The sequence below is a fragment of the Tupaia chinensis genome, unplaced genomic scaffold (genome assembly GCF_000334495.1).
Source record: "Tupaia chinensis unplaced genomic scaffold, TupChi_1.0 Scaffold000296_1, whole genome shotgun sequence".
NCBI lineage: Eukaryota > Metazoa > Chordata > Mammalia > Scandentia > Tupaiidae > Tupaia > Tupaia belangeri.
Window position 1 is genome coordinate 2,018,753 of NW_006159784.1, and position 19,394 is coordinate 2,038,146.

A 19,394-nucleotide genomic window follows, 5' to 3' on the forward strand; every position below is an offset into this window, starting at 1 on the left:
AAGGTCCACATACAGTGAAAGCTGGGTGTCCAGCTATTCCATTCCCTGCAAGTCTGTGCCACCAAAATGTCTAATGTTATGTCCACATGTCTATAGAGGAGGTCCATCATGGAGACCCTTGTGGAAAACTGTCCTTGGACCACGTTTCCATCAAATGTTGAAAGATTTTTTAGGTTAGAATGTTTCATTTGAGGAACACTGAAGTTATTCTTCAAATAATGTTATTCGCCAAATAACAAACAAATTTACTTCTGGAGGATTTCTCAGGGTCTTCAGTGTGCTAATGGGTCTTGTCCCAAAAGAGGACTTGCATTTATCATGAGTTTTTCTCCATTTTTGAGCAGGGAATCCTTATTTTTCTAGAACACTTACTAAGGCTATTTTGAATAATGTGGTTTGAAAAACTCTGCTCAGAGGCCCTTAAAAGATCTTGCAGGGCAGTATGTTTTGAACTTTCATGTTAATATGCACACACCTCAGACAAATATTTGCTAAGTTAGAGGCGCTGTTTCAGTAGATGCGAGGTAGACTCTGAGATTCTGCATTCCTGACAAGCTGGCTCAAGGACCACACTTTGAGTAGCAATGATGTAATTAGCAGAGAATGATTAAAGAAAGATTCTCCATTACCCATGATAATATGTTAACCTGAGAATGTATTCCTTCATCATGACAGAAAGGAAAATTACTATTTTTATCCTCCAACCTCAACAATTATCAACAGGGCATGCCATGATGGTCTCTCTTCAGCATTTTGCTTGTCAGGAGAAGCTAAGGAATTGTGTTTTCATCAGCACTATGAGATTTGTACAGTTACTTTTATTTTTCATATGGAGATAAGGGAAAAACCAACTCAAATGTTGACTCCAGACGGGAAGTGAGTCCTCTTAGGCAGATACAACCCTGTTTTTCCTTTTGTTCCAGCAGTTCTCTGCTTCTTAATTTTTAATAAAAATAGCAAATGGCCATGAAGAGAAGAGAAGCACCGGAAATGCAGCCCTGCGTCTGGATCACAGATACCATTTGGTGGGTAGGAAATTTTTGGATGGGCAACACAATAATGTCCTGCAGTGTGTTCACCTCACTCTATACCATATACTACTTTTTTACAACTCTTCATGACAATTTAATTAGGACACAACCCTTAGAAACCCAGTGCAGTGAATATTAGCAGCAAGATCAGAACAATCTCCTTCCTATCTATCCCCTTCTTATGAAGCAATTCAAGGCTTGTGGTTTCTATTCAATTTGTTATAATGACAGTGTTTAATCATGGAGTCTACTCGGTAGCCTGCTGCTGAATTGAGGTCACACATGTGACTATTCAGGCATGGAGCACATAATCTATAACTAAGATTTTGCCCCTGAATCTCTGGAGGCTGTGCCATTAATTAACAATGCATTTATTTCACATATCATATGCATTACTGTCTTTAAAAATGTAGCCTTGGTTTAGAATGAGTAAAAGTTTGTGATGAAACATTCATTGCAGTTGGTATTACCGTGTGAAGGAAGAACACAGCCAGCGGAAAGGCCCAAGCATATTTATTCAAAGAAGTTTAATTAAAAGTCTTCTCTCTAGTTTCTCGGAAGCATATAGTATAATCTCCAGTTCTGGCTCCTTTCTAATCATTGAATCATAAATGAAAATGTTCAATTTAGAGTTGTAGTTCATATGCTTATGTATGTCGTAAAAATGACATAAGTCACATAAGTTAAAAATTATTTAGTGTCATTCTGGGCTGTAATAAATATTTTTAATCTCAAGGGAACAATGAAAAACTCTGACCCTTAGGGTGGCCCTTCCTTTAATCATGAAAGCTTACTTTGATTGACTGCAACAAAGGATGGTGCTTCTCGGTGGGAAGATTCGCTCCATTCCACTGCAGTTAATGCACAATCTGCTGCTGATATATCAAACTAAGAATTTTATAGTTCAACATATAAATATATTTGAACAGGATAGGAATACGTCAGAAGACATATGTGTCTGGTTAGAGGACAAACAACATTTCACTGAATTGATGTCTTGGATCTAAATTGGTTTATATTCAGTTAAGTTTTATAAGATAAAATCCCATGAATACATGTTATGTGTGTTTTTTTCCCTTAATCAATTTATATGTCCATATACTGGTACCTACACTTTTCTTTCCTTTTCTGTGTATCCATTTCTAACTTTGTGCTATGAGTAGCTAATGTCTTATCTGTGTTGTTTTACTTTTAGGTGTAGGACATGTGAGAATTTGCACATATCCACATTTCCATCTGGCAAAGGTCACTGGCTTACTTATATCCTGGTGGAGTTTTCTATTTTTGTTATCAAGTGTACTCATTATTATGGATGGGAAATGGCCTAATTTAAAAGGCAATTGTCATTTCACCTGAGGACGCTGGTTTGGGAAGACGACTTGGAAGAGGCCGCATCCCTCTTGCAGACATGAGTGGATCGGATGTGGAATGAACCATGGCGTTATCTGCAGAGTGCTGGCTGTCTGTGGAGGAAGGCACTTCTCGTTCAAGGGTTTGGGCTCTGATGGAAGAAGCTTCAGAAAGGACTGGCTGGAGACATAGCATGGGCTCAGTGTCCTCTGGAGAGTCTGGTTGGCACAGGTACCGTCCCATTGAGCGATTTCCTGAGTCTGGGAGTGGGAAGGTTCCGATCCCACTGTCCAATGTTCTCATCTGACAGTTTGACTCTGCAATAGAGTTACAGAGAGAGGATCAGAGAAGGTGCACGTGAAAGGACAAAAGGATTATGGTATTTGGTTATGGTTGGGGGAAGGAGACATCTATTGATAGAAAGAAGAATTGATGAAAAATGATTGTTTGGGAATAGCATTAATGATATGGTAAATTTCCCTTCATGTAATATGAAATTAGAAGACCAGCCTATTATAGACAGCAAGAGTTACATGTACATATAATCTGGATAGCTTTCTAGAGTTAAAATAGAAAAAAAGAAAAGTAAATACAGACAGAAACTATATTTGATCACTCTTATTTTAACCTGAGAATCAGACTTCAACTAATTAGTTAGAATTTATTAATTGAAGTAAGTAATAAACACACAAAACAAATTGAAGTGCTATCCTAGTAAAGATCATTCTTAGTTTGTAATCTGCCTAACTCCTGCATAATTATCACTCATTTAGCAGATCACTAAATCTCTGGCCTCTTAATTTGACTGTAACGACAAATAATTCACCATTAGAAGAGTCATCCCAAAGAGTACCTTACCCAGGTAATCACGCTAGTCATGTGGCCTTCATTTGACTCAATTACCACTTGACACCTTACTGGGAAGACTACAGAGCTACTTCCTGTCTTTCACGCCCACTCTGTGCCATATCAAACTCATCAGTGCTCTTTGGATTTCTTGTCACTCTTAGGGATCCTGCCATTCTCCAGAGCCTATTAAGTTGATCTCACCATGTATGTGACATATTCTTTAATTATGTCTCATCTTCAAAAAGTTTTAGACACAGATGAAAAAACGATATCTGGGAAAAAAATGACTACATATTTAATTTATGAAATGGTGGTGTGACTTATATAAACCATAGAGACAGCTTCCAAGATCTGGTTGTCAACCAGCAAGTGTGCTATTCATATGATAATCTTAAAATTAAGCTTCTTTAGTTTCATCCTGTATTTTGTGAATCTCAGTCTGGGAAGGAAGTATAACTCAGCACTGTGTTAGGTATGGTGTAGAATAGAACAGATTGCTGCACAGTAATCTTTATAAAGAAACTCAACAGCTACCCTTTCTTTTGTGCTTTATAGAACAGTGACTTGTGGCATGGTCTCTGCTAGTAGCTGTGTGAACCCCTGTGCAACAGCCTAAAGCTCTTCAGGAGTGTCTCAGATTCCCCATAAAGTTATAGTGAAGGTTAAAATATGTTCAGCATCAAATCCCTGGAATTTAGAATGATACCTGGCACATTATGAGGTAGCCAAATGAACGGAATGATAAATGGCAACCTATACAGTGTATGTATTAGTAGAAATCTGAGCTGTAAATAGTTCATCCTTAAGTATTTTTGTTTTACCATTATCTCATTTGATATTAAGGAATTATTGGGCTGTCAGGAAAGTCATGATGCATTTTTGCATAGAAAAATATGTCATGACTTTCCTGACAACCTAATAGTACCCAAACTGCAGAATCTGCCCATTTCTACAGACTTCTCCTTAGTACCTCTCTGCTTTAAGTGAATAGAATTCTAGAAATGTCCTAATATTTCATAAAAAGCTAAGGGTGGGCATGGATACAGAGATGACTCTTGTAGGCTTGAGCTGGTTTGGTGCTTGCTTTTAGAACTACTAGGAAGATGAAGTTCCTATTAAAAGAGAAGCTTCAGCCTCCAAAGAGATATTTGGGAGGGAGACACAGACATCTTTTTTTCTAATAAGGGGCAATTTAACCATCTCACATACCATCAGGTCTAAGATGAGTCATGGGCTGTAAGAGCCCAATTCAGCTGCCTGACAGGTGTCTTTCATTCCCAGGATTACAAGGACTCATTTTGTTTTTTTTTGGGGGGGAGAGGTTTTTGTTATAGGGCATGTGCATTTGCCAGAAGGACAGAGAGAGACAGAAAGCGAGAAATCACCCCCCAGGAGTCATGGTCATGCCGCAATAACTTCTCCTCCATTCTTCTCTCGAAATCTACGGCACGCATGCACACGAACCCCATGTGAGTTTAAGCCACCAGGTCCGGGACTTGAACCGTGTTTGACTACATGGGAATCCAGTGACATAGCCATTACACCAACTGCTGGTCCCCTAAATTTAAACCCCATTCATCTTAGGACCTGATCAGCTTTACTTTCAACCAGTTCTAAAAATTATTCATTGTCTTTCCTATTCATTTTCTTCACAATTAAGGAGATTTAATTGTTATAGTTTTTTGAGAAATAATCAGTTGTCTACATGAAGGGGCATTGCCAGAAGAGTTAAAAAAGTAGGGTCCAGCAGTTGGTGTAATGGCTGTGCTACTGGACTCCCAAGTAGTTGAGTCCCAGACCCGGTGCCTTAAACTCACACCAGGCACGTGTGCGTGCATGCCCAAGATCCCTAGAGGAGAATGAAGGAGAAGAGATTGAGGTGTGGCCATACGCCCTGGGGGGTGATTTCTTGCTTTCTGTCTCTCTGTCTTTCTGGCTAGTGCATGCACCCTATAGCAAAAACCTCTCAAAAAAAAAAAAAAGAACAAACAAACAAGCAAATAAAAAGTAAGATGCGTGCCAGCACGTGGCATGGAAGTTAAGGTGCTGGATCCCAGTGGATTTGTGGTTCAAGTCTTGGACCCATTGACTTGAAACTCATGCAGGGTATGTGTGTGTATGCTTGCCCAAAATCTTGAGAGGAGACTGGTCTCTCTGGCAAGTGCATGAGCCCTATAATTAAACAAACGAACAAACAAAAAGACGGCATTCAGATTTCTGTGTCTTTTCTTTAAATTTAGTGCAGATACACAATATTCTTCACATTTAGCATGTCCAGGTATTGAACTCGGGGCAATTCTGAATGTCTAAAATATTTTGGACACACAGGGTTAAGTGCATCTTCATCATAACTAACCCTGTCTTTGGGGATGGGAATCAAATGCTCATGAGATGTAACAGTTTGGATGTGTTAGACTCTCTGTACCCTACACTGCCTGCCCTAATAATTTACTGCCTATCCCTGAACCAAAGAGTACTCAGCAGGGCAAGACATCAGGGGCTCTTTTCCTTTCCCAAAGATGGATCATCAAAAGTTTAGCTAGTATTACAGCTGCCAGGAGCTCATTGCCTTCTTTGTACCATCTCTTCATCTTCACAACCCTCTAAGGTAAGAACCATTACTGCTATGTACAAATGAAAAATTAACAGCTCAGTGAGGTTAAATAACCTGTCCAAGACCATAGGCTACAAAGAGCCTGGATTTGAATCTAGGATTGCTTGACTACAAAGACCATGCAATTAACTAGCAAGCTATACTGATTCCCACTCTCCTCCTTGCAAAGCACAGGTAAGTTCAAAAGTGAAGCCCATTCAGTTAATAGTCACCAAGGCATCTAGGTCAGCAGAAGTTTCACAGTCTGGAATCTGCTCTTAGGCAAGGCATCTAGTATCTTCTCTGGAATTGGTAGCAGCTTGAAATTCTAGTTTGGTTCTGGAGCTGCCCGTTATTACATTAGAGTCGCCTGGCAACATGTTTGACATCTACCTAGTTGTCTGCCCCTGTGCAGGGGGCCTATATTCCTTATCTATACAGTACCTGCGAATCACAACTGCCTGGTAACGATCTCCTTTGCCCTCTTCGATTGGATGCTTAGACTTGTGTGCCAGGATTTCCCTAGAGTTTACATTTCTCCCTGATCTTGGTGATGGGCACTGCCTCCTGATGATGTATTTTATACTTGGAGGAAACTTAATCCAGTCTCCATAAATGAAGATTCAAAGTAAAATGAGTAACAAGGTCACCATCCATGCTAAAAAATAATGTTCCATAAGGTAATCACATATGGAGAGGTTTGGGTTAAAGTCTGGAGACTTCCTGAGTACAGAGAATTCGCTTCCCCATGATCCAGGGCTGTCTGAAGCTGGGGTTGGATCATCATGGAATTGGATCCTGTTGGTGTGCTGCCTCTCTTTCTCTCAGAAGAAATTAATGAATAAACTTAAAAATAAAAGAAAACAAAGTGAGATTTCTCTTGCCTTTTGGAGATCATCTGCAGATAGGCCCCATACATAAAGTCCACCAATAACCCAAGCTGACAGGGCAGTCACAGGGAATAGGAGAGAGGAGGAATTTTGGTAGGAAAAATGGTAAAGGAATTCTAAGTCTGGTGATTTATTAGGGACACCAACACTTTCTGGCATTTTGTTGTCTTAAACTAGTCCTTTCCATCTAACATACAATATTGTCACACCAGAATATACAGAGTAGAATTTTAGGAGTTCATGAGTTCTTTGATTCTCTAAGAGCTTGTGCACTGATACTAAGTTCAGAAACACTAGTAAGGCATTGTTTTATTAAGAGTTCTAGATGCTGGGAACCAGCAGTTAGCGTAATGGCTATGTTGCTGGACTCCCACGTAGTTAACCACGGTTCGCGTCCCGGACCCGGTGGCTTAAAACTCACGCTGGGCGCGTGTGCGTGCGTGCCCAAGATCCCGAGAGGAGAATGGAGGAGAAGGGATTGCAGCGTGGCCATCCGCCCTGGGAGGTGATTTCTCGCTTTCTGTCTCTAGTCTCTCTCTGTCTGGCAAGTGCACGCGCCCTATAGCGAAAACTTCTCAAAAAAAAAAAAAAAAAAGAAAGAAAGAAAGAAAAAAGAGTTCTAGATGCTAAATGTAGTGAATGTGAAGGACTCCTTTGCAAATATCTATGAAACAAAGTGTGGACCGTCAGGTCTCAGACATATGCCAAGTTTTACCCTCAAGCAAATTTCTTCACAAAGCATAAGCTGTTGGAAACCAAGGTTTATACTGAAAATGCTGACACTATCTTTATGTAGTTTCTTTAAGGAACCATTAGTTTCTTGCAGTTTACAAAAAAGACTGCAATCTCAAAAAGTTACACACTGTATTTCAGAAGCTAATTTTTACTCAGAGACTTATAAGAACAAAAATCTCTCTTAAAAAAAAAAAAGAAAGAAAGAAAGAAAAAAGAGTTCTAGATGCTAAATGTAGTGAATGTGAAGGACTCCTTTGCAAATATCTATGAAACAAAGTGTGGACCGTCAGGTCTCAGACATATGCCAAGTTTTACCCTCAAGCAAATTTCTTCACAAAGCATAAGCTGTTGGAAACCAAGGTTTATACTGAAAATGCTGACACTATCTTTATGTAGTTTCTTTAAGGAACCATTAGTTTCTTGCAGTTTACAAAAAAGACTGCAATCTCAAAAAGTTACACACTGTATTTCAGAAGCTAATTTTTACTCAGAGACTTATAAGAACTCACAAAACAAGTAAATGGGTATAGTAGGAACCAAGTTTAAGGGGCAAGCCAGCTTTGTAACTGCAATGTGAGAGTCTTGCCCTCAACAAGCCTGAGTTCGTTTGTAGCTGTGGGTACAGATGCCAACAGGGGCGGGCCTTGTTAGTTAGCTCAAGGGTTGGGTCCCTGGATGTACCAGCACACTTCGTTCTTCCAGTATCACCAATTACATCTGCGAACCTGGTCAGCGCTCTCATCTATGCAGGACCTTCAAAAAGTTCACGGAAAAATGGAATTAGAGCACAAGTTTATTTGAGTGTAAAAAATTTTGAAATTTATGGCTAGTTTTTGCATGACACATATTTTCAGTGAATTTTTAAAATGCTCTTTATATTCCTATTGTCCCATTTGATTTCCATCTCTCAAGGGAAATTATTCATCCTTATCACCAACAAGCCCCAGACATTTCACAGGATGACTTAGTGCTCTAATTCCCAGTCCTTTCAAAGTCACGGTACACCTAGGAAATACATGGCTCACCAAAGAAAATACCAACTCCCTGAACCACTGGTCACTTGAGGTTTGTGGAATCTCCATCTTGGTATTCTTGGGACCCACTCAAGGCACTTCAATAGCAGGATGGTAAGAAATCTCTTACTTCCATGAATCTTCTTCCCCTGACACAGTGAATATGTTATCGTTATGATGTAAATGTCTGCTCCAAAACCCACGTTAAAATGTAAGTGGTATTGTGGGTCAGCCCTGTAGTACCGTAGGTAAGCACAGTACATCAGGAATCAGATCATGCATGGTTGACCATTTCTGAATCTTGGTCCTGGACTTGGAAAAGACACTGGACTCCATAAATGCCCTAAGTGTCTGCCACAAATACTGACAGGATGGAGACATGGAGGAAAAAGAATGGCATAGTGACCATGCTCCACTGGAGGACTGCTTTCTCTCTCTCTGTATTTCTCTCTCTCCCCCCACAAATCTCCAGTGAGTAAACATGCCCTCTAACAATTAGAAAAAAAAGTGTAATTGTCGGTGTGACTACATTAAGAGGTGGGACCTTTAAGAAATGATTAAGTCATAGGGCTTGCCCTTGTGAACAGAGTAAGACTATTTTTGCAGAAGTAGATTAGTTATCATAGAAGTTTAGCCCCCTTTTATCTGTCTTTTGTGCATGATTCCTCATCATGTGATGCTTTCTGACATGTTATGACACAGCAATAAAGCCCTCTTCAGATGCAGTCCTTGATCTTGAACTTCCCAGCCTCTAGAATGATGAGTCAGATATACTTTCCATTGTTTAAAAATTACCTGGTCTCAGGTATTCTGGTTTAGCAACAGACAATGGACTAATGCAGTTACCTTGGATGATGGATGTATTTTTAGTTTAAGTTTAGTTTAGGCAGGAGGTACAGGATTTCTATAAGGATCTCCTTTTTAGACAAAATTGGGAACTGAGCAGTCCAAGGGGTAGGCAGCCAGGACAGGGGAAGTTCTGTATAAGATGGTGTCACAGCAGAAATTCTGGAGGAATGTCCCCAGTGGAGATTTTAAAACTATCACTTACTCACGGTATGTGATATAAAATCCTCACTCATCTTTGGGGGAAATTACTGACTCTCCCCTGAGGTAGCTGGATGTAGTTTCTTCATCTGAATATCAGATCATACTATCTTCATTATGAGGGTGCTTTGAGGACTAGAAACAAAGCACATAATAAATCCAGTATAATTTTTCTAACAGGTACAGCATTGTTACTCAGAAAATGGCAGTTGTTCCCAAAATAAGTGTTACTAGACTAAAACCACCCTGTTAATCCATCCCTTCAGTTTTCCACATAAGCCCAGGCCTGACTCTACTGCCGCCCTTGCTCTACAGCATAGCAGGGTAGTGATACGCACCAGGCAGGTGGAGCAGCCCAGCCACTCTCCGTCACCAAGGCTCAGTGCAGTGCCTAACACATAGTCAGCCCTCATCGACATACAACAAACGGATGTATGGATGAACAAATTGGAATACCCTTCCTTATATTCACTGAGTGTGCATATTGCAAAATACTAACCGATTTCTTTTGGCTCTGACTCCAGCAACCAAGTAAACAGCTGGCTTCCTCCTTCTCTGTAGCTATTTTCCACATACAGCCAGACTTCATTAATTCAGATGGCCAGACCTTAAGATCATTCAGAATTATTGAATATTTTAAAGACTGATTTCTTAGTCTTTTCAAGTCCTTGGTACAAGGGTAGGTGACCAAAACAAAAGATGGCCAGTGGAATTCCGTTTTAACATCCTGCTCAGTCCTTGAATCCCCTGACAGTATCAAATTCTCAGGGATATTAAAAGCAGTGTGGCATAATGTCCCTGGCCCTCATCCTCAGGGATTTTAGATGTCATGCTGAATTCTGGCATCCTATTTAATACCCATATCCACAGTAGAGTGAAAATTAAGTTCTTATAGAGTCTCTGAGGGCCATTGGTAGTGTGTAGATAATATTACTCAGTAACTTCCTATATGCATTTACACAGAACAGTGAGTTGGTCTCTTTTCAAACAAATTGTTCTCTTAACTAAGCTGACTATGCTTCCTCTAAACTTGTTTTATACTACATTCCTACACATGGCAACACTATCTTTATAAATAGCTGCAAAAGGAAAAGTTGATTTCCAACACTATTTCAGTTTATATAAATCTCCAAGTAAGTGGAATCTGAATTAGCAATGATTTGAGGTGTTTGAGAAATGCCACTAATTTGTTTATCAGCTTCTCTTCTATAGATTCAAGTGTCCCTACTTCTCACAGATCCTATTTCACTAATCTTTAGTCATTTAAATTTGTAAATAAAAACTCTTAGCATTATTACTGTACTTGTCCCAAGAGCTTTCTATAGGCTTAGGAAAACCTGACTTTACTTCTGAATTAGTCTGAATATTCAGCACAAAATGAGTAGAGTATAGGCTTCTGAGTTGGGAAGACTGAACTTGAAGATCTACTTGACTAGCTGCCTCCTATGTGACAAGATGGGGTTTTGAAAACTATTCTGATTTATACAATCATAGCTCACATTATAGTATAATATGTGTAATTCAAGGCAGCCCACATTCTTATCTGTACTGTTAGTGTTATACTGCAGTATGTCGGTATGTTTTACTAAAGGACTACCCAGCTTTATTTTTGAAGCAATTTTTTATTTATTTTTGGAGAGTTTTTTTTTTTTTTTTTTTTGCTATAGGGAGCATGCACTCACCAGAAAGACAGAGAGAGACAGAGAGATAGAAAGCAAGAAATCACCTCCCCTCCCCCCAGGGGAGATGGCCATGCCGCAATCCCTTCTCCTCCATTCTCCTCTCGGGATCTTGGGCACACAGGGACACGTGCCCGGTGTGAGTTTAAGGCATCAGGTCTGGGACTTGAACTGTGGTTGGGACTACATGGGAGTCGAGCAATATAGCCATTATGCTAACTGCTCGTCCAAAGCAATTATTTCTGGCAACAATTTCCTTGGAGATTATATTACTATGATATACACATTTGATCTTACCCTCACTTCCTGCTCTGTAATCTTTTTATATGTAAATCCATTGACTGATGACTGGCCATCCCTAAGTAGCTTCAGAACCAAGGCAGAAAGAGCAGGACAGGATTAGAGAACAGGAACTTTTGGTCCTACCTTCACCTTTCCCTCCAGCAAGGAAAGAAGGGCTAAAGGTAAAGTTGATCACCAAGGGCCAATGATTTAATCAACATGCCTATGTAATGAAGTCTCCATAAAAACTCAAAAGGACAGGGTTAGGAGTTTCCAGATCACTGAATATATGAAAGTTCTTGCAGGTTGGGACACCCAAAGAAAGCATGGAAGCTCCATATTCTTTTCTAATACCTTGCCCTAGACATGTCTTCACTTGTATCCTTGGCAAAACCCTATCTAATCAATTGGCAAATGAATCCTTGAACTCCATGAGCCACTCTAGCAAGTTAATTGAACCCAAATGATTGTGAGAATCCTGATTTATTATAAGTTGGACAGAGGCACAGGCAACAGGGGTTGGGGGGAGGGTGGCCTTGTGGTATTGATTCCTCAATGTGTAGATCTATCACTATCTCTAGGTAGATGGTATTAGAACTGAATTAGAGGACATCCAGCTAGTGGCCCTTGCAGAACTGATTGCCTGCTTGATGTGTGTGGGAAAACCTCCACACATTTGATCACAGAAATCTTCTGTATTGACTGTTGAGTGAGAGTATGGAGCACTGAGTTTGTTATTCCTGTATCCTCAGATTCATCAAAAGCATTAGGAACAGCTAATGAATATGGACCAGGGTATCTGGGGTTGTTTGCAAGCTGCCTCATGTATATAACAGAAAGGAAGGAATCTATTCTCTTAGAAATCCAAATGGAGCTGGCACTCTGCAAACTTTTTAAAAAGTCCCAGTTTGGGGACCAGCAGATGGCATAATGGTTACATTGCTGGACTTCCATGTAGTCGACTGTAGTTCAAGCCCTGGACCCAGCAGCTTAAAAAATTCACAGGGCTGTGTGTGTGTCTATATGCCCAAAATCCTGACAGCAGAATGTAGGAGAAAGGGGGTGATTTCTCACTTTCTGTCTCTGTCTTTCTGGTGAGAACACACACTCTGTAACAAAAATCTCTTGGGGAAAAAAGAAAAGTCGCAGAATGGGCCAGCAAGTGGCACAACAAAAATCTCTTGGGGAAAAAAGAAAAGTCCCAGAATGCACCAGCAAGTGGCATGGTAGTTAAAACACTGGATTCCTACATGGCGGACCATGCTTCAAGTCCTGGACCCGGTGGCTTGAAAATCATGCCATGCATATGTGTGTGCATGCCCAAAATCCTGACGGGAATGAAGGAGAAGGGATCGAGGCAATGTGTGTGCATGCCCAAAATTCTGATGGGAATGAAGGAGAAGGGATCGAGGCATGGCCATCCCCCCTGGGGGCGATTTCTCACTTTCCTTCTCTTTGTCACTCCCTGGTGAGCACATGCACCCTGGAACAAAAACGGAAAAAAAAGAACCCCAAAAAACCACACCTCATTAAATGATATTTACTGGGGCATTTTTGGTTGTTGTTGTTTTTACAGCCTTACAAGTTTCTCAAGGGACATTCCCAAATTCATATGCCATGATTTTCAGTTAGAGACCTTACAGCATCTCTAACCCTAAAAGCTTATACTTAGATCTATTAAGAGCTTATACTTAGATCTATGCAATGATCTACCCACTTATAGATTAAAACTACCTTCGTAATACTACCCCCCCCTCTTTAACACTCATAAATCCTAGGAAAATAGAAGATTTTGAACTAGAACCTTTTTTTTACTTTAAAATTCCTACAATATCTACAAAAATGTTTCAGCTAAATATTCAACAAGGACCCAACACAATTTACTAGCCAGAAAGAGTGATTTCTGGGTGTTTAATATTCATACTATCTTAGTAACTGACATGCTTTCCTATAATACAAGTGGTCAAATAAATAAATTTTTGTAGCAATTTTCTCCAAGTTTCTTAAACATCTTTCAGCTACATGTGGTATTGGCAATGGAAATTTAAACTACAGATGGGAGAACAGATCTCTTTATTTGCACATCCTTCTATTCATCTGTATGGCAGAAACAAGTTAAAAAACCTAAGGCTGTTGCCAAAGCCACATCAATTAAATGTAGGTTATTCATTCTGAGTTTACCCCATGGTTTTGCTAAAGTAGTCAACAATGACTATACTTGTTATTTGTATGTTGTATTCACAACCATAGGATAACTTCTGGCTGTGGCATTAAGAGGACTTTCTGGAAGGGTAAATTCAATTTGATGTCTTTGGAATGCACGAGAATACTCAGCCTCTAAGTTCAAACTAAATTTAGGCTTTCTGAGTTTTGCAAAATGTCCAGGAAAATGTAAATTTGTTTTTCCACTCCCTTGTGCACCGTTTGGCATAAAGGAAAACTGGATATTGAGAGTTTGGTACACTGCTGTATATGAAATGAACATGACAAAAACAAAGGAAATTAATATGACAAAAAAATTAAAAAGGAAAAAATAGGACCATAAGATTCCTTTTAAAAGACATTTTTAAAATCGATATAAAAGAAGTATCATCATAGGCTACATTGGTATCTATCACAACAGTCTCTGTATCCTTGTTGTATCACATTATTATGGTAGGCAGTGATTCAAGGATGTAAACTGGAAAAGGTTAGAGATGCGTTCCAAATGCCCATATAGACCACACATTCATAGAAATCTTTCCTGAATTTATTTACATATACAGCTAGTATAATCCCTGAGGGGAAAAATTCTTGAGATGGGCTCCTTCATATCACTAATATTTAAACTGTACCTTCTAAAGTTTTGGGAATAGTTCTTGTTTTAGTATTCTGGTATTTGTTATGCAACTTCCCATATCCTCATTGACTTTACAAGTTTTAGTAATTATCTCTACACTCCCGTCACTCCAGACTAAAAAAGATCTTGAGATTCTCACGTAACTATTTCATGTCTTGCTATGCCTTGCCTGTCTTGAAAAACAATGCTAATGCCTGTACACAGTATTTACTGTGATATACATGAATAGGCTACTATGACCAATAGAGTTGAATGATCAACACTTGCTTGATTTGGTCAGCTACCTTTGGAATTAACTTGGATCCTAGGCTCCTAGGTCTTATTTCAGGAACTACTATTTCCAGTTTACATTTTTGTTTAAGAGAATACAATATGGGTCCCTCCCAACTTGTCACAAAACAATGATTATTACTTAACCATTTTTCTATCCATATGTCAAATCTCATCCTCCTTAGTTTGACATTTTTCTAAGAAAAAGTCCCCTCCAAAATAAATAAATAAATAAATAAAACCAATGTGCTTTCATTAGCAAAATCCCCTGGACCACCACAAAAACGTAGAACTACAATAATTCCAGCCCAAATCTTTGATCACTCTCTACTAGAAGAAATGTCAACTAATCACTATCCCTTTTCTCCCCTCTGTCCTTGCCATTCTCTGTAAATAACAGAATTATTCTATCCCCAACCTTTTCCTCCCAACCTCTGTGTATTTTAGTGATTTGTTTGTTTCTTCTCCTTCTCCTTCTAACGTCAGAGGCCATATGCACTTGAGAGTGAAAGATAGAGTAAAAGCATGCCCCACGATGGTGTGGGGAGCAGGAAGGGCAGGCAGGGATAGACTGGTCACACTGCAGTCATTTTTACTCCATTTCTTTATCCCATCAGGATCCTGAGCATGTGCACCTGTGACTAATTTAATTCACTTTTGGGCTGGTACTTATGCAAGGCATTTTAAAGGTCTAAACAAATGATGTTTACTGATTCTCCTTTGTTCAGACTCATTACATTCTCAGATCACATTCCTAAATTAGTAAGTCATGATTTCCCCTTAGAGAAAGTACAGCATGTCTATCCTAAAAGGTTATCCTTGTTTCTGTTCAATGATATACTCTCTCTTGTAGCTTCACTCCATCTCTAGCTGTCCTGCTAAAGTGAAGTGAAAAGTTGAACAATTATCTGGTAAATCTGATAGACACAGATGGCCATTATGGGTAATTCTGTCTCTCTAAATCTCTTTTACTCCGTATCAGATTTTCTGAATTATATGGACAACTGCCTCTACTCTCCATTTCACCTGCCTGGATAACATCTTTGATAAGGCACGTGAGAGAAGAAAGGAAAGAAAATAAATTGGGGGTTAAGATTTAAAGCAGCTTTATTTGGTAAAAGCAAATAAAAACAGGAAAGCCTGGGAGATTCAGATCTATCAATTTAGCAACTGATGAAAATGTTATTAAAGATGTTTACAGAGATATTGGAGCTAAACTACCCTCTGAAATATTATTCTTTTTTAAATTCAAAATTTAACTTTAGATATTTCAAAACAATATATTATTTTAGTTTGCTTATATTACTGTAATTATAGATATTTAATAAAAGACTTCAAGAAGCTAATTTAAAGTTCAAAGATGTTTCTCCATTGGTCTCTGTATTTAATCAGTATTAATTATTTTTGAATTGTATGAAGAAAGAAAGAAAACTTAAATCATCATACCTTGGAACTTTTAAAAATATTTATTTTAACATGCCTTGTTTCTTAAGTGTTTTAATTATTGTAAGGTAATCTATTTAAAGTGAATATCAAGGATCACTTTTTACTTTAATGTGGTGGTTGCTAAAATGTGGCTAAAGATAAGGCTAAATTTGAAATGAGTCTATTTCACCTGTCACTCTCCACTCACCAATATCTCATGGTTGTCTGTGCAGGAAGATTTTCAAAGAAATAATAAAATCCAACAGAATGGAGGGAATAAATATGGGTAAAAATATAGACATACTCATGCTATTCCCTATGAAAAATTAATCTTATATACACACATACACAGTTACAGTTAAAATGGTTTTAGACATCACACAATAAGCAACATAGAACTTGGTCTCTGAAAGAAGGGATACAAGGCAAACCTTACATTTTGTCTAATCAACTGTCTGGCAATGGTATTGAGACAGAAATATAGAGAGACAGAACATAGAGTCTAAGAGTCCTGTTAAATTAAATGTAGGTGTTCAGGAGGATGAAAATGGAAATGAAGGAATCTAGAATTTGCAGGGAAGTATATGGAAGAGAAAAGTTAATACTCCAAGTTTCCTTACAGTCTTTATTTGAGTGCTGATCTGTACCTGCATGAAAATAAATTTAAAATGACACAAAAAAGTGGAAGTACAGCCCATGTTCCTGGGCTGGAAGAATTACTATAGTAAAAATGGCATTCTACCCAAATTGATCTACATATTTAATTCAATCCCAATCAAAGTACCAGAGATGTTCTTCATGGATCTAGAAAAGACAGTAATAGAATTTGTCTGGAATCATAAAAGACCCTATACTGCCAAAGCTATCCTACACAAGAAGAGTGGAGTAGAAGGCATCTCACTTCCTGACCTCAAAATATATCACAAAGCTGTGATAATCAAACTAGCATGATATTGGCATAAAAGCAGACAATGGAACGGAATAGAGACCTCAGAAATAAACCCCAAAACATACAGCTAACTGAATTTTGACAAAGGAAATCCAGTAGGAAGAGGAAAACCACTTTAGCAAATGGTGACAGAAAAAATGGGTATATACCTGCAGAAGGATAAATCTGAACCTCTACCTCTCACTGTTGACAAAAATCAACTCAAAGTGAATCAATTATCTAAACCCAAGACCTAAAACTATGAAACTAGTGGTGGAAAACACTTGGGATACTCTGGGAGACATTGGGGTAGGCAAAGCCCTCTTAAATAAAATCCCCCAAAAACAGTCGATAATCGCAGAAATAGACAAGTGGGATTACATCAGATTAAGAAATTTCTGCATAGCAAAAGACACAGTAATTAGTATGAAACAACAACCTTGAGAATGGGAGAAAATTTTTGTAAACTATGCTTCAGATAACAGACTGATAACCAGAATACACAGGGAACTCAAGTAGCTTACCACCCCCCCACCACTTAAAAAACAGATTAACCCAATTAAAAGATGGAAAAATGAGCTGAAAAAACAACTCTCCAAGAAGACACACAAACAGCCAAAAGGCATATGAAAAGATGCTCAACATCCCTCATCATAAAGTAAATGTAGATCAAAACCACAATGAGATACCACCTAACCACAGTCAGAGTGACTAAGATAAAAAAAAATAATAATAAATAAATAATAAGTGCTGGCAGAGATGTGGTGATAAGGGAACTCTCCTAGACTGTTGGTGGGAATGTAAATTGGTCCAGCCACTGTGCAGAACAATAAGAAGATTTCTCAAAGATGTACAAATAGAATTACCATATGCTCCAACAATCTTTCTGCTGGGTATCTACACAAAGGACAGGAGAATGCTTAATCAGAAGAGTGCTTGCACATCTATGTTTATTGTGGCATTATTCACAATTGCTAAGATATGCAAACAACCCAAATGTCCATGAACAGAAGAATGGATTAGAAAAGTGTGGCACATATACTCTATAGAATACTACTCAGCCAAAAAAAACAAAAAACAAAAAACAAACCAAGACCCTGACTTTTGATAGAAAGTGGATGAATATGGAAGATTTAATGCTGAGTGAAGCAAGCCAGGCTATGAAGGAGAGACATTGTATGTCTCCACTTAATATATACTGACTATCCACACTCTATGGCTGAAATTGAAAGAGTAGAAGATATAGAAACTTTGAAAATGGTTATATATATATACTGGATACAGGGTGGGAAGAGGGTGGGGAAAGGAGAAGAGTGTGAGGAAAGCTATTAAGGAGAAAAATAGAGAGGGAAGACATTTATGGGACACAGAAATAGATTATTACCTGTTGATGAAAATGTGTTAGTATCCCCAACTGGAATGGTGTGAAAATGAATTCATATTGGAAAATTCACTTTACAAGCTAAGTGATGTATAGTGATTGAATGTGTAAAGAAATTAAAAGAAAATAAAATATATTTTAAAAAATGTTCATGAAAGGGGCCAGCAGTTAGTGTAATAGCTATGTCGCTAGACTCCCATGTAGTCGACTGCAGTTCGGACCCAGTGACTTAAATTCATGCCAGGTGTGTGTGTGCACGTGCCCAAGATCCTGAGAAGAGAAAGGAGGAGAAGGGATTGTGGTGTGGCCATCCCCCCTGGGGTTTGATTTTTCACTTTCTGTCTCTCTGCCTCTCTCTATCTTTTTGGCAAATGCATGTGTCCTATAGAAAAAACCTCTCAAAAAAAAAAAAAAGTTCATGAAAAACAAAAGAAAATCAATTCACGAGATCAGAAAAATAATTTCTATGAATGATAGATTGGCCAATTTCTGGAGTTCATACATGTTTACACCACTCAGAGAGGATAGGTATTCCAATATAAGGACCACATGATAAAATTATAAGAAGGGTAAATCAAAGTTAAATTAAACACAGAATAAAGCTTCCCTAGATTTGTCATAACAAAACTTAAGAATAAGTCTTAAAAAAAAAATCAAGCTAACCAGAAAACACCTTAAATAAATCCCAGAACAAAGCTCAACAGTCTCCATAGGAATACAGAAAAAAATCCAACAACATAAATTTCACAATATTTGTTGTCCAATTAAAAAAATCACTAGTCATTCAAAAATACAGGAAAATATTCCTATCTGAGAGAAAAAGTAATCAATAGAAACAGACAAATGATTACTGCCAATATTCTAAATATGTAAAAAATATAAAATAAAAAGGAATATAATTAGGAAATGTTAAAATTATGTAAAGACCCAAAGGGAAGTTTTAGACAGAACTATAGAACTAAACTAAATTTACGTGAAAAATACATTATTTATGGGGAACCAGCAGTTAGCGTAATGGCTATGTCGCTGGACTCCCACGTAGTTGACCGCGGGTCGTGTCCCAGACCTGGTGGCGTAAAACG

General features: G+C 38.4%; 1 protein-coding gene across 1 annotated transcript in view; it reads right to left on the reverse strand.

Annotated features, from left to right (window-relative positions):
* Positions 1–19,394, reverse strand: part of NCKAP5 (NCK associated protein 5) — a 732,277-nt gene that overhangs the window by 63,738 nt on the left and 649,145 nt on the right. Inside the window, exon 14 of the mRNA XM_027772766.1 lies at positions 2,384–2,698. Coding sequence (XP_027628567.1) covers positions 2,384–2,698 — 315 coding nt within the window. The remainder of the gene's footprint in view (positions 1–2,383; positions 2,699–19,394) is intronic.